The sequence below is a fragment of the Xiphophorus hellerii genome, chromosome 17 (assembly GCF_003331165.1).
Source record: "Xiphophorus hellerii strain 12219 chromosome 17, Xiphophorus_hellerii-4.1, whole genome shotgun sequence".
Classification (NCBI taxonomy): Eukaryota; Metazoa; Chordata; class Actinopteri; order Cyprinodontiformes; family Poeciliidae; genus Xiphophorus; species Xiphophorus hellerii.
This window is the reverse complement of record NC_045688.1, coordinates 7,121,273-7,134,560: the sequence shown is the minus strand read 5'-3', so window position 1 is coordinate 7,134,560 and position 13,288 is coordinate 7,121,273. Positions and strand designations below refer to the sequence as shown.

Here is a 13,288-nt window from a genome sequence, read left to right as displayed (position 1 = left end):
TATTGATGAAATTCGTAACAAGTTCTCTCGCCAACGTGGCTTGCTGCTGCGTTCATGGAAGCTCCTGCTCTGTCGGAACTTTTGCTATTTGGCACTGCTATACCTTGTGTGAACACAATGAAAGAGTAACTAAGATTTTAAACTAGGTATGGAATAGTTGTTTACGACTTAAGACGGAACTAAAGACTCGCGCAACTACTAATGTATTAGTTGTACTGCTTTGGTACAACCACAACAGTTTGAATTTAAATTGACCAATTTCCCATGAAGGCAGCACTTTTCCTGGGATCAGTAGCGGTAACTTTAGCTAATTTCCGCTGGTAAAATCAGATATTTATGGCTTAATTCACTGTGAATTTGTCTTTAAGTAGGATATCCTACTACATGTGGAATAATTGACTGTATTTCTAAAGATTAAAGCCAGGTAACGATAGTTTAAAAGCGGGATTTTATAACTGCGAAATGCCTACGGAAATTAAACAGAGGAAAAAGACGCAATCTCAAAAGCAAAACGATGAAATGCCGCAAAATTCATCTGCAAACGGTAAAGGTGACGCACAAAAAGCGAAAACGGAAGACGGAGAGAACAGTGGAGCAAATAAAACGTCCTCAGGTCCTGACATTAAAGGTTTGATGTGTTTACTGTCGCTAGTAGCATGCGGGGTTTTGAGCTGGTAAGTTAGCACATTTATAGTTTTTAAATTAATCTTCCTTTGTGTGTTGTTTCTTGGCTGAGTGCGTTTTGTGTTTCAGGGTGGTGCTGCAGCAGAATGAGAGGTTTTCTCTAATGGAAGAAAAGTATAAAGCTCTGCACGGGAAAACCTCCAGGCTGCTGGACATGGAGGAAGAGATGGTGAAAGTTTCCAAAAAGGTACGGGTGGAGTTAGAGGGAAGCAGCTGCTAACTTAAGAGGCCATTTCTCTCAAAATGTCTAAAATTTACAGATATTTTCTTTTAATTTTAAAGCTTAGTGTAATTTAACCCGAGTCGTCGTAATAGTAAAGTAATAAGCAAACTATGCGGCTGGTTTGGACCGCCACAGCAGCAGGGTTGCCAGATCCGACAGTTTCCAGCCGTGGTCGACTACGTTCAGATTTGTGACAATTTGTGAAATTTTTTGTTCTTTATTATATTCTGACCAGAACCTGATCCTATTGGGACTGCGAAGGACTTAAGACTCTTTGACTACAATCAGACTTGAGTTTTTTGTAGTTGTATGTTATTTTAGTTTATGATGTTGCCCTGGGATTTGTGTTTTACAACACTACTACATAATGACACTTGGTTAACTGTTGATGATGTCATATTTGACAGATTCTAGAGGTTAAAAATAAATGAACTAATGAGGTAAGTGCAATAGTATGGCATTTTATTAAACGTTTTGTTCTTTTCTGCCACACAATAACAATTTAGAAAGAATTTCTCTGATCGCTTTGTAAAAAAAAACAAACACCCAAAGCTAGTTTTTACAGCCAAATGTGTTGAAATCAGCCCAGTTGGGTGAAAACCCACCCAATCTGGCAACACTGCACTCAGTGTCACTCCTGAAAGAGTCAAAGAGCTCCACAGAAACCGAGCTCATTTTCTGTGTTGCGGCTGTAGCTCGTCGCATCCGAGGACGACCTTCAGGAGGCGCTCTCTACCGTCTCCACGGCAACCAGACTTCAGAAGGACATCTCCGCCCTCCACGCCGTCGCCATGGCGATGCAGGCCGACGAGAACTCGGCGTCCCGCGACCTGCAGGCGGTCAACTCCCGCTTCCTGAACGTGACGGAGACGTGGCAGGAGCGGCTGGCTGCCGTCACCGCGGACCTGGCGGCCCTGAAGGCCGAGTCACGGGAGGCGCACGCTGGCGCCACGGAGCGGGTGAACGAGGCCGAGCGGAGGGCCCAGGCGCTGGCGAAAAGGCTGGAGGAGCTGGAGGACAGCACGAAGAGGAACGCCCGCGTTCTGGAGCGGACGGAGGAGGACGATGCCAAGCGGGCGCAGGAGCACCTGGACTGGAACACCAAGCAGATCCACAAGCTGCAGGAGCAGATCGGCAGCCTGAGCAAGAGGGAGGCCGAGCTGACCTCTGAACTCCAGGAGCACATCCCCCGCGCCCAGCAGTGCGAGGAGCAGCTGCCGAAGGTGGAGGAGGCGGTGCGCTCCATCCTGAAGCTGAATGGCGACCTGAGCGGGGCGGAGAAGCGTTTGGAGGAAGTGACGCTGCAGGTGTTCGGCGCCGAGGACAGCATGCTGAAAGCTTTGAACGAGATCCTGGAGATCAGGCAGGAGCTGGACCGCCTGCAAGCCCACAACAGCATCCTGAAGATGAAGAACGAGCTGTCCGTGGTCAAAGAGGCGGTCCGTGAACTCACCATGGTACTGAGGGGAGACGGAGGCGGGACCCTGACTGACTCCGGTACTTTGGAGGATGAGGAGTGGAAGGACGAAGAGGAGGAGCCGTGGCTGGAGGAAGAGCTGAGCGAACTGACTGAACATCATCATGATGACGTTTAGGGCTGAAACGATTAATCGTGATTAATCAGGTTTTACAGTTAAAACTCTTAAAAAGTGTTTGTGATCCTTGTTGCAGTCAAAGCTGAATTCTTCTCTGATCAGGTGGATGTGCAGCTTTAGCTTTTTCTAGTTCTGAAACAATTAATCGTGATTAATCGTTTTTTTGTTTTTGTTTTTTTAAAGTAATGGTCAACTAATTTTGCTGCAAAAACACAAAATCTTACCAAGTATTTTTGGTCTAGTTTCTAGTGTAAATATCTTAGTAAACTTGAAATAAGACAAAAACAACTTACAAGTTACTTTTTAGCAAGATATTGTTTACTTAAAACGAGTAAATAATTCCTTAATATTGATGAATAAGTCCTTGTTCCATTGGCAGATTATTTAAGACATTTTCACATGTTATAAATTAATTTATTTGCCAATAGAACAAGTTCTTTTTAATCACTATTTACTTAAAACAAGCCCCTATATCCTGCTAAAAAGTTGCTTGTAAGTTAGTTTTGTTATATCTTCACTAGAAACTAGACCAAAAATACTTAACAATAAATAAATTTACAAATAAATAACATACTCAGAGCAGGAATTAAACCAAAATTGTACAGAAAATTTAGGATTTTTTCATTTAAGACAAAAAAATCTGTTGTCTCCTTTGTTGTTAGTTTTAGCTTCACTCTGTTACAAACCATGTTTTGCTATCCAGTTATTAATCGGTTAATCCAAAAATAATAAATAGATCAGTCCTACAATGTGTTAATGTAAAGTCAAGCAGAAAAGTCTGAGCTTTTCATATGTTGATGTTAGAAGTATTTATTTTAGCTGCAAATAAGAGTTCCCTAGAGAAATGCTGTTATTGAATTTTAGATAATAAAATGTTCATGTTCTTCTTTAAACATGGAATTGAATTGTTTATTTGCATTTTAAATATTGTATTAAAATCTGCAGAATAATTGACAGGTTAAACAATAACAAAAATATTTTTTTACTGACGTTACAGAATGACTAATTTAAAGGAGGATCGCCAATGTCCTTTTCTAATGTTTTCTCTTGTTGTTTTTTAGTTTTCTCAAGTGTTTTATTTTACTTATTTACCTCAGACGCTGTTACTGTACTATCGAGTTCATAGCACTGATAAAACATTTGACGTCAGTCATGCAGATGTCAAAAGCAACACTATGCCAGAAAACTTAACGAGAATATTTTTTAAGAAATCTTTTTCTTACTTTCTTTGTATATATATATAATTTTTTTCTTTTGCATTTAATTTGAGCAAGAATGTCTTTTACCAATGACTTGTTTGAGTTGTTTCGATACAATGAATATTTATTCATAATTTTTCAGTGACTTATTGATCGGTGTAACGGAAATAAAATTTGTTTTTTCATTTTTTTGTTGTTAAATTTGTGTTTTGTTCTCGGACCAGTCAGGTTTATAGACATTTGAAAATGTAAAATCTTGTTATATTTTACTTTATCTTGTCCCTGCTGTAGGATATAGAATAATACCACAAAACATAAACAAAAGTAACAAATGAAATTGTATAATAGTGAATTGAAACTGTGTTTATTTTTAGTTCATTTGCATTGTTTCTTAGTCCAGTTTGGTGCTGGAAAAATTTGAAAACTCACCTTTAAAATGCTTGAATTTTACTGTGTGAAAAGAGAAAAATGTCCCTTTTTTTCCCCTTCCCTTTGTTTATATTTTTTTCTTCTGGGTGGTGAACTGTACTTCCTGTTTCAGTGTGAAGCCGTGCAGCAGATGCTGGAGGGTCTTGCGGCCCAGCGGGGGAACCTGCAGCCCCGCCTGGAGGTTCTGGAGCGGGACGTCATCCAGCTGAACGACTGGGCCGCCGGTCTGAGTGAGAAACGGGATCAGCTCCACGGCAGCTTGACGTCGCTGAGAGACGCGGTGACGCAAATCGAAGAGCGAACCTCGGCCATCACAAAGGACTTCGCCAACAAGGTGTGTTTGATTGTTTTGTTTTTTTCTCACAAATATGTTTCTGGAAAAATGTGAATGATTTTATTCATTTTTCCCAGTATTAACACAACTTTTTCCTAGTTTTAAAGAAGAATTGTCTTTTGAAGAGTTCTGTCCCAAAGTTGACTAAAACCCTCCATTACATTGAATCAGTTTTAAATGTTTCTTATGAACTCTAGTCTGAAATATAAATCTTATGTGTTTTTAGGGTTGTATACACTGCAAAAACACAAAATCAAGTTTTTTTTGTTTGCTTCTTAGTGCAAATATCTTGAAATAAGACGAAACTAAGCTACAAATAACTTTTCATAAAAATAGAGAAGTTCGTTTTATGTAATTGATGTATCTGGGGAATTATTGTATCATTTATTGTGAGAATTTCTTATATGATTTTTTATATATCCCACAATAAATCCCTGTAATGTTAAAAAGTCTGATTAAAAGTTGTTCTATTTTTTCCACAAAAGCATCAATAAATATCAGTAAATATGAAAGTATGATGAGCTGAAGTCTCCATATGCACAAACTTGTTTGTGGCACTATAAATTCTGTCATGCAGTTAATACTTTTTTTAATTAGCATTTTTATCATAATCACAATAGTACTCCAAAATATTGTGTTAAAATTCTAACTCCACATCATTAATGCTGATGAAATTTCATTTGAAGTAAAAACATTTTCCTGTGTTATAAGTGAAATATTCTGCCAGGGGAACTAGAACTTTTTTTTACAATATTAAGGAATTATTGAAGTATACTGTTATCTTGCTGAAAAGCGAATTGTAAGTTAGTTTTGTCTGTTTTCAAGTGCGCAAAAATGTTTACACTAGAAACTAGAGCAAAAATACTTGGTATCATTTTGTGCTTTTGCAGTGTATTTCTTAATTCCTCTAGTTTTTCCTGTATTTATTTTCTTGTTAACGCCGAATTGGTGGAACTGTGCGTATATTTTCCGGTGCTGGTTCTGCAGGTTTCCTCAGTCAGGACGGACGTGCGTCGGATGGACGGTCTGCGGTCCGAGTTGGACTCCGTGTTGTCGCAGGTTGGAGATCTGGAGGACAAAGCCAGTCAGGTGGAGCGCAGCATGGTCAAACGCATCGGAGACGTCCTGGGCAGCAGCGTCGACCGAGTTTCCAATCTCCGATCTGCCTCCGAACGCAACACCAAGGCCATCGACCAGCTCCGCAAGCGAATCCCTGAGCTGGTCGCCTTGGACGACCAGATATCAGATCGCCTGCGGGAGCTGGAGAGCGGCCGCGCTCGCCTCGTACGGACGCTGACGTTCGCCGCAGACCTCAAACCGAAGGTGGCGTCCATTAAACGAGACTTCGGAGCGTTTGAGCCGCAGGTGTCCGACTTGACGCTCAGAATAGGACGACTGGCGGAGGATCTGTCAGAAAGAGAGCGCGAGATCGCTGAACTCCGACAGACTTTGCTGAACCTCACAGCAGTGGAGGGAGATTTAAGTGTTACGACTAAACAGGTCAGTGCGATAGCTGATTTATCTGACATCGGAGAGATGCAAAACCTGAAATAGTTATGTATTTTATCTGATGATCACCTGTCAAACTACTGCAATAAACGTTTTTAAGAAAACAAATCTAAACTAGCGTGCTTCGCTAGTTTAGAAGCTCGTTTCTCCTGCATCTGATTGAACAGTAAGAAGAAAGACGTTCATCAAAACCATTTCACATTATATTTCTATTCTTTCAAATTGCAAAAACAACCTACCTGATAATCCAACACCAGCAAATAATGACCGCTAGCTATTGATTTGTTCAGAAAATCCTCACTTTGGGTTTATAAAATGTGGTTAAAATGGGAAAAACTGGAATTCAGAAAAATTCAAATGGGAAAATTTGTAATTTGGAAATTGCAATCACATTTGTCTATCAGCTTAAGACTGAAAGCTTTTGCTCACGCTTTGTCAGACTGGATTGAAATGGCCCCAGGACTTTAAATTAGACTGGAGTTTGACTGGGCCAAATTTGAGATGTGAATATTTTGTTGAACTAAACCAATCAACTGTAGTTCTGGTCGTGCATTTTGGGTCGTCATCCTACAGGACAGCGACTTACAGAAGCATCCCACAGCTTGATGCTGCACGTCACATCCTTTCTTAGCTTTTATTTAAGCAGACAATTATGCAACAATTAGATTTTGTTGGTTAAAATACACTAAAATTTGTGGCTGTAAAATGTAACTAAAAATAGTTACAATGTAAGAAGGTGCGGTGAGCAGCAAAACTTAAGACATAATTTTATAAATTTCACACCCTTAAAATAAAAATTCACGGCTTCAGGTCAAACATTTGTTTTTTTTATTCTTCTAAAACAAAGGAGTGCTTAAAATCGCAACTGGAGGTTTAAAAAAGTAAAAGAAAAGAAAACTACAGTGCAGAATGAGTGTAGATTTGAACTTCACAGATCAGGAGTGTCAGCTTTTTCTCACTCTTTTTTTTTTTTTGTTCTAACAAGAAGTGCAGCATCAAGACATCAGATTCCAGCTCCAGAAAGCAGATCTTCATAACAGTAACTTGGAGTTTTGTCTCCTGTTTTGGCATCCTGATGCGGCGTTGCATGACTAGTAGTCTGTGTGTTTTTTTCCCCCTCATCCTGAAAGCCCCTGAACGCCTCATGTGGTCTACATCCTGTCCTCCAAAGCGGTCAGTCTCTTCTCCAGATCCTCCAGGCCGCTTTGTCCTTCATCTCGTTGACCTTCTGCTAAACCAGCGAGCGCCTGCGTCGTCTCCTGCATCGCCTCTTGCAGGGTGCGAATGGCCTGGTTTTGGCTTTCTATCGTGTCTGCTTTGCTTTTCACTTCTTCCACTGCAGTTTTTAAGCTCTCCAGCTCCGCCCGTAGGAAGGTGGAGCCCTCTGCAGGCGGCTGAGTCTGATCCAGCGCCTCCATTTGGGTTTTTATTTCCTCCAGCTCCTGCTTCAGGTCCGTTCTTACTCTCTCCACCGCCGCCCCCTGTGCAGATAAGCTGCTTTCATGTCCGTCGTACTTAGCGAGCAGCGACTCCACCTTGCTCCTAATGTCAGACAGCGATGCAGTCAGTGATTCCCCGCCTTCCTCTGATGATTGAACCCTGACCTCTAGATCATCAGATCTTTTCTGAGCCTGAGCTGCCGCCGTGTTCACTTTCTCCTCCACGGTGCGGACGGCGTTGGAGACCTGCTCCAGGCCGCTCTGCAGGGTGGCGGTTTGGTCTTCCAGGGCCTGAACCCCGGCCTCCGCCGCAGACAGGGCCTGCCTCAGGCTGCCGGCGGCGTCTTGCATCACTGACCTCACCGATTCGACCTCCTGGGACAGAGAGGCGACCTCCTTGTTGCGCGTCTGGAGCTCTTCCCTCACTGCACCGATCTGGTCTCTGAGGGAACTAGAGGCTGCGTCCGCTGCCTGTTTGGCCGCTTTAATCTCGGCAACAACTTCAACGATGGCGGAAAGCTCCTGTTTGACGAGCGCGGGGTCCGCGGTGTCGCCCAGGCGGGCTTTGAGGTCGGCCAGCTGACGCTGCGCTTCGCCCTGACCCTCGGCGAACTCGGCCACGCTGGCAGAGATGGACTGGCTCACCTCAGCCAGACGTTCCTCCACCGTTTTCTCCAGAGAGGAGAAGTCCTTCTCCCGGGCCTCCTTGACCTCCCTGACGCCCTCCGCCAGGTCCCTGAGGAGATTGTTCTGCAGCTTCTGGAGCGCCTCCTCCACCCTCCTGGTCTCCACCTCGGCCCGCTTCATGCGGCTCACGGCCGCCTCCAGCTCCACCCGCGTGATGCCCAGCGATGACTCCAGTCCGTCCACGTTGCTTCGCAGGGACTCCACCTTGACGAGACGCGGGAACAGTTGATGAATAATCAGTTAATCGGAGAAGAAATTGGCTCATTCTGGTAAAAACCATCTGCTTGTCCTACCCAGCGGTGTCCAAACCTTTTGGCATGCGGGCCAAAAAACGTCAAGTTGAAAAATTTTAAAAACTATTTTATTTTATTTCTTTACCTGTTAAACAAACAATACGCTAAACACACAATATTTTAATGAGATGAGCAGATTTCTGAAGACAAGGGATTTGTAAATTATAGACTTAACACCAAAAACAGGTCCTGCAGGTTTGCTAGATTAAAAAAACTCTAGATTTTCACCTTTTTCTGGATTTGTTTTGTCTTTTTAGTAACAAGAACAGAATATTATGCTCTTTCTTAATTTTGACAAGATGGCTACGGGTTTTAGTTAAACCCACTGGATATGTTTTGTATTATTTTACTATTAAAATAAATTAAATTCAAAGCAAAAACTTTTGCGTTGCACTTTATCTGGCATCAGTGAAAACTGTTCTTAAATCTGCATCAACTTCATTCAATATTTGGAGGTGTGGCCAACACAACTTCTCCTGCTGCCATTGCTAAAACTACTGGCAGAAAATCGGCCTAGTTGAAGTTTCTACCGGAGGAATCCAAGTCAATAGAAGAAATCGCAGACTGAGCTGTGAAGTGAGATTAGAATCTAGCAGAAGGAAAGCTGAGGCTCGTCTACCCAAATACATTAAACGATGCAAATAATTAAGTTCCCTTTTTGAATAAGGAAATAAACATTTCATTGCCTAATATGCAGCAACAAAGCATTGTTTTTTTTTATCTTAAATGCAAAATGCATGTGAATTACTTTTGAGAATTGCACTTTCAAAAAATTGCCTTTTTATCAGTACATACTACAGTTAGGGATTAATCGTTTCAGCTCTAATATTAACTCTTGTTCAGTAGATTAACTGAATTGTTAAGACTCCACCATCCTCATCCACTTTTGAGTGTTTTTTGCTGAAGAAAGCCAGTCTTGGCCTCATCTTTTTGTTACTAACCTCCCACTTTTTTTGTGAATATCAGCGTTTGTAGAGGTGAGTTTTTTTGTGATTCACATATTTTGTTTATCTTTGGCACATAATGACATTTTTAAAGATTTGCTATCTAACTACATTCTGTAAACTGATCTTATGACCTTGTCTTTCTGTCGTGTTTGACGTCACCGTGGAGATTAGAAAATGAGTATTTTGAGTTCTCCAGGGTAAAAAATGTAGAGGCGGGAGACTTGAGCATGGAAAAAGTGGTCTAGTCAAAGTCCAGACCTAACACCAAATGCCCTTTAAAGATGTCCTCCAACAAATCTGAGCTTCAGCTGCTACAATTTCAGCAAAAGTTAAAAGACCAGCAAATGTAACAAAAAGATGGCTCTACAAAAAAGAAGCCATGCTTTTTAGATTATTTGTGAATAAAAATAATAAAGTGCTTTAGCATATTTTTTTTAACAGAGGCTGTTTTAGTTCACATTCACACAATCTGAGACAAAGGGTTGGGTGTCTCTTGCTTTTGCCACTTGAGACTGAAGTAATTAATCTCATCTTAATAAGTCCTGTTCAGATTTAAATTCAGCGGCAGATTATTAAAACATCGAGTGAAGTTATAATTACAGAGTTTTAAACTGGTTTTCATTCAAAACTAATTAGAATTCAGCAGCGAATTTGATCTTTATAGTTGCCTCCAACCTTAGATACATTACACAAACCCATCTAAACGCAATAACGTAACGTTTCAGTCATGTTTAATCGATTCTCTTAATTTTTAACTCACCTGTTGAAGAACGTTCTCCATTTTGGTACCCAGCTCCGCGCCTCTCCGTGCGCTCTCCTTGTGCTCTGCGTGGATCTGACGGACTTCCTCCACGACTTGTTGTAAATAAAAAGCTGCAAACCCCGCAGCCCCTATCATTGCGGCGTAAAACACCGCGTTTACCAGAAGACCGAGGCAGCTGCCTGAGCGGGGCCCCTGAGGCCCGGGGCCACTCACCCCGTTGGTGGCGCCTCCGCTCTTCTGGCTTTTCTTGGACGCATCGTCCTGGCTTGGCGCTGCGCTCTTCTCGCTGTTCTTTGGTCGGTTTTTTGTCGTCATCTTTTCAGCCGGAGGTTCGGTCCAAATGAGTGCGAGAGGAAGGAGGTTGCGCTGCTTGTGCAGTCGTGGATGGAGAGGGTTCCCAGTTCAGCCCCACTGTGGAGCAGCAGCGTATCAGGGAGCGCGGCGTGTCTTTCCACGGGGCTTTTCAGTGTCGAGGTATGCGGATGGGGGCTGTCCTATGTATCCAAAAAACAACTCTGCGTGGGTCTGGGTAAATGTCCTAAACCCACCAGCAATTCGCGAAACAGTGAATGGCTTGTGACGTTTTAAAACACCAGTGAGGCGTTAGTTTTGCAGGATTTTATCTTTTCTTTGGCGCCTTTTGTAACTTTTTAAAAAGTCTAAGTGGTGTCAAAACTTCTTAGATTTCCAAAGTTGCACTTTTCACTCCAGAAAGCAACCGCTTCTTCCAACCACGCTTGAAGTCGCCTGTTATACACGCGTTATTACTTCTGCATGATCATGCTTGACTGATGTAAACTTGGTGCAAACGGTTGAGAGCAGCGCAGGGAGGAGCGCCCCACTTTCCTCCACCATGCTCCTCCTTTCATACGTGGCAGCTGCGGTCTGCATGCGGCCACATCCCATAATTACATATCTGTTCTGAAACTTGCACATCTGAAAACCCAGAACGTCAGTGCTCTTGACTAAAATGTTAAAAGTTGATGCAATGGTTTCCAGTTTGCCTTTATGGAAATGTACACATATTTTTCTTAATACTGACTGTTAAACATGACAATAAACCTATAATTTCTTTGTAATATTTGTAATTTTATTTTACAACAAAGCTCCATTCTGGGAATAATTAGTCGCAATGATGAATGTGTTAATTTAAGTATACTTTTCACCACCAGGTGGCACTAAAGTGGCGTTTAAGTCTGAGCCAGACGTCTTTTCTGTTATTTTCAAATTGTTTTATTAACTTTTTACCACTTTATTACAGAGTTTCATATTACTTAAGTTGTTCGAAGTCATTGTGATTATTTTCTACTGTGATTTTCTTGGAGTTATTTTGCATTTTATTATCTTGAACCTACTTTGCAGAAAAATCCAACCGCCAAATTGAAATTTTCTGTCTTTTTCCAGATATATTTATTGGTGTTCTTGTATTTCAGAATGTAATAAATGTAATCTAACCAGCTTCCTTGTTGCTAAAGAAGAAGGTATCCACCAGCATTACCATGTTTCATCATGATGGGTGATGTGTTCAGGGTAATGTGCACACAAAGCATTTTGCATTTTGTAGGTTAAGAAAATTAATTGCATTTGGATTTATCTCCCCCAGTGTTTTGCTGTGTCAAACTGCACTTCTCTGACTCTTTTTTTTTTTTTTTTAAATTAACTTGCCACACTACCGTAAAATATGTGTAAATTACACGACTAAAAGTTGACCTTTTGGTAGACTTTGAAAATGTGTTTGCTATTGTGAAAAAGTCAATTTTTAAAAGATGGATTGTTTGATCAGTAATGAGAAGTTCAAAATGATTGTTTTATTACTTAACCTGCCTGCTGATGTTTACCATTGAATACGTTTACTAATGTTCTCCAACAACAAACCTCTGATACCTTCATAGAACCGCTGTGTTTATAATGACATTAATAAACCCAAAGGTAGATTCTATTTACTAATTGGGTATCTTATGAAGGTAAAATAGATGTATTAAATTTTTTAAGGTATCTAATTTGTGCCTGTCACATTAAAGATTGTGGCTGGAAATTTAACAAAAATAGAGGCACGTTAGAGAAAACTTACACTGCGAATGCTGCTGTTTCCGAGCGGACCTTGAAGGCAGCAGCTGTCTCCGCCTGGTGGGCGCTGTGGCAGCGGCCAGCCGCAGTTCCCCGGATGCTGTAAGACCAGGTGCACTCTTTATGATACTGCAGAGACCTGCACCGTTCCCGAACCTCATCAGGACACCCGGTAATGCTTTGTCCTCTTGCCGGGGCTGCCTCTCGGACGTCTGAAATGTCATTTACCCGGCGGCCTCAACCCTCCCTCAGAGAATAAAGCGATGGGAAGGCGGTGAAATGAAGACCGACACCGGGAGAAGAATTTGAGCTGCTTGTTTATAGCTCGAGTGGAGGTGGGGAAGCTAGCAGTTAGGCTGGCCAGAAAGCTCGTACCCGGCGACGGCGGCTCAAATATCGGATTAGCTCAACCATGGCTGGGCTCATCAAGAAGCAGATCTTGAAGCATCTCTCCAGGTGGGTGCTTAGTGGAGGTTAGCAACAGAGTTGTAGATTCAGCTGTCAGGTAGCCATAAACTGGCTTCTAACACATTATTGCTGTTATTTTGGGAACAAATTCAGCTCAACGTGGGATGTTGTTACTTACAATGTGCCTGTCAGACAGTGCGCGGGGTTTAGAGATTGAGAGAGACGTTAATTCACTAGCTAAAAGGTTAGCTCCTTAGCTAGCTCTCCTTTGCTAAAGCAGGTTGAACGGGCTGTGAGTGAATCAACAATCTCAGCTTTCACATGCTGTCACATTATTTCCAGGGTGGCGCAGTTAAGAAACAACTTGACGTATTTTAAATACATTTTCGCACGTTGTAAACGGTTTAGATTAAATTTTCGTGGTTAACTATAAGTCCATTTCCCTGGACAGTCGGTTGAATTAAATTAACAGAAACACAAATTGAGAGACGTAAAAAAAAACACACATAAAGCAAATAAATAATAATTTAAGTTGATATAGTTTCATATCAGGAAGGTAGACATGATTCAGTGAGTCGTTAAGATCCCCTCACTGTCTTCTGCAGGGCTCTCAATACCCCCCCCATTCACAGCCGTGTTGATTTTATTATATATATAATAAATAATAACAAATATTTGTTCTATTTTTATTATAATAAAAAATATTTTATT

At 41.6% G+C, this 13,288-nt stretch overlaps 3 protein-coding genes across 8 annotated transcripts in view; 2 read left to right on the top strand and 1 right to left on the bottom strand.

Moving 5' to 3' along the window:
• Positions 1 to 28: 28 nt before the first annotated feature.
• Positions 29 to 6,081, top strand: ikbip (IKBKB interacting protein). Of its 2 annotated transcripts, XM_032590021.1 has the most exons (4): positions 232 to 674; positions 754 to 871; positions 4,243 to 4,464; positions 5,452 to 6,081. In XM_032590021.1, exons 1-4 carry the CDS (start codon positions 463 to 465, stop codon positions 6,016 to 6,018), a joined length of 1,119 nt encoding a protein of 372 aa, XP_032445912.1. In that variant the 5' UTR covers positions 232 to 462; the 3' UTR covers positions 6,019 to 6,081. The 2 variants fall into 2 exon arrangements, with proteins under 2 accessions (XP_032445911.1, XP_032445912.1); XM_032590020.1 differs by lacking the exons at positions 4,243 to 4,464; positions 5,452 to 6,081 and adding an exon at positions 1,603 to 2,736 and having other exon boundaries at positions 29 to 674.
• Positions 6,082 to 6,778: 697 nt separating this feature from the next.
• ckap4 (cytoskeleton associated protein 4) lies at positions 6,779 to 11,160 on the bottom strand. The gene is made up of 2 exons (XM_032590019.1): positions 10,100 to 11,160; positions 6,779 to 8,303 (listed from the first exon to the last, which is right to left on the bottom strand). Exons 1-2 carry the CDS (start codon positions 10,415 to 10,417, stop codon positions 7,125 to 7,127), a joined length of 1,497 nt encoding a protein of 498 aa, XP_032445910.1. The 5' UTR covers positions 10,418 to 11,160; the 3' UTR covers positions 6,779 to 7,124.
• Positions 11,161 to 12,228: 1,068 nt separating this feature from the next.
• Positions 12,229 to 13,288, top strand: part of bltp3b (bridge-like lipid transfer protein family member 3B) — a 41,146-nt gene continuing 40,086 nt past the window's right edge. For 2 of the 5 annotated variants that reach the window (XM_032590014.1, XM_032590013.1), the window contains exon 1: positions 12,230 to 12,625. In XM_032590014.1, coding sequence (XP_032445905.1) covers positions 12,582 to 12,625 — 44 coding nt within the window. In that variant the 5' untranslated portion in view covers positions 12,230 to 12,581. Of the gene's footprint in view, positions 12,626 to 13,288 lie in introns of all 5 variants that reach the window. The other 3 variants (XM_032590016.1, XM_032590015.1, XM_032590017.1) reach the window with 2 other exon arrangements.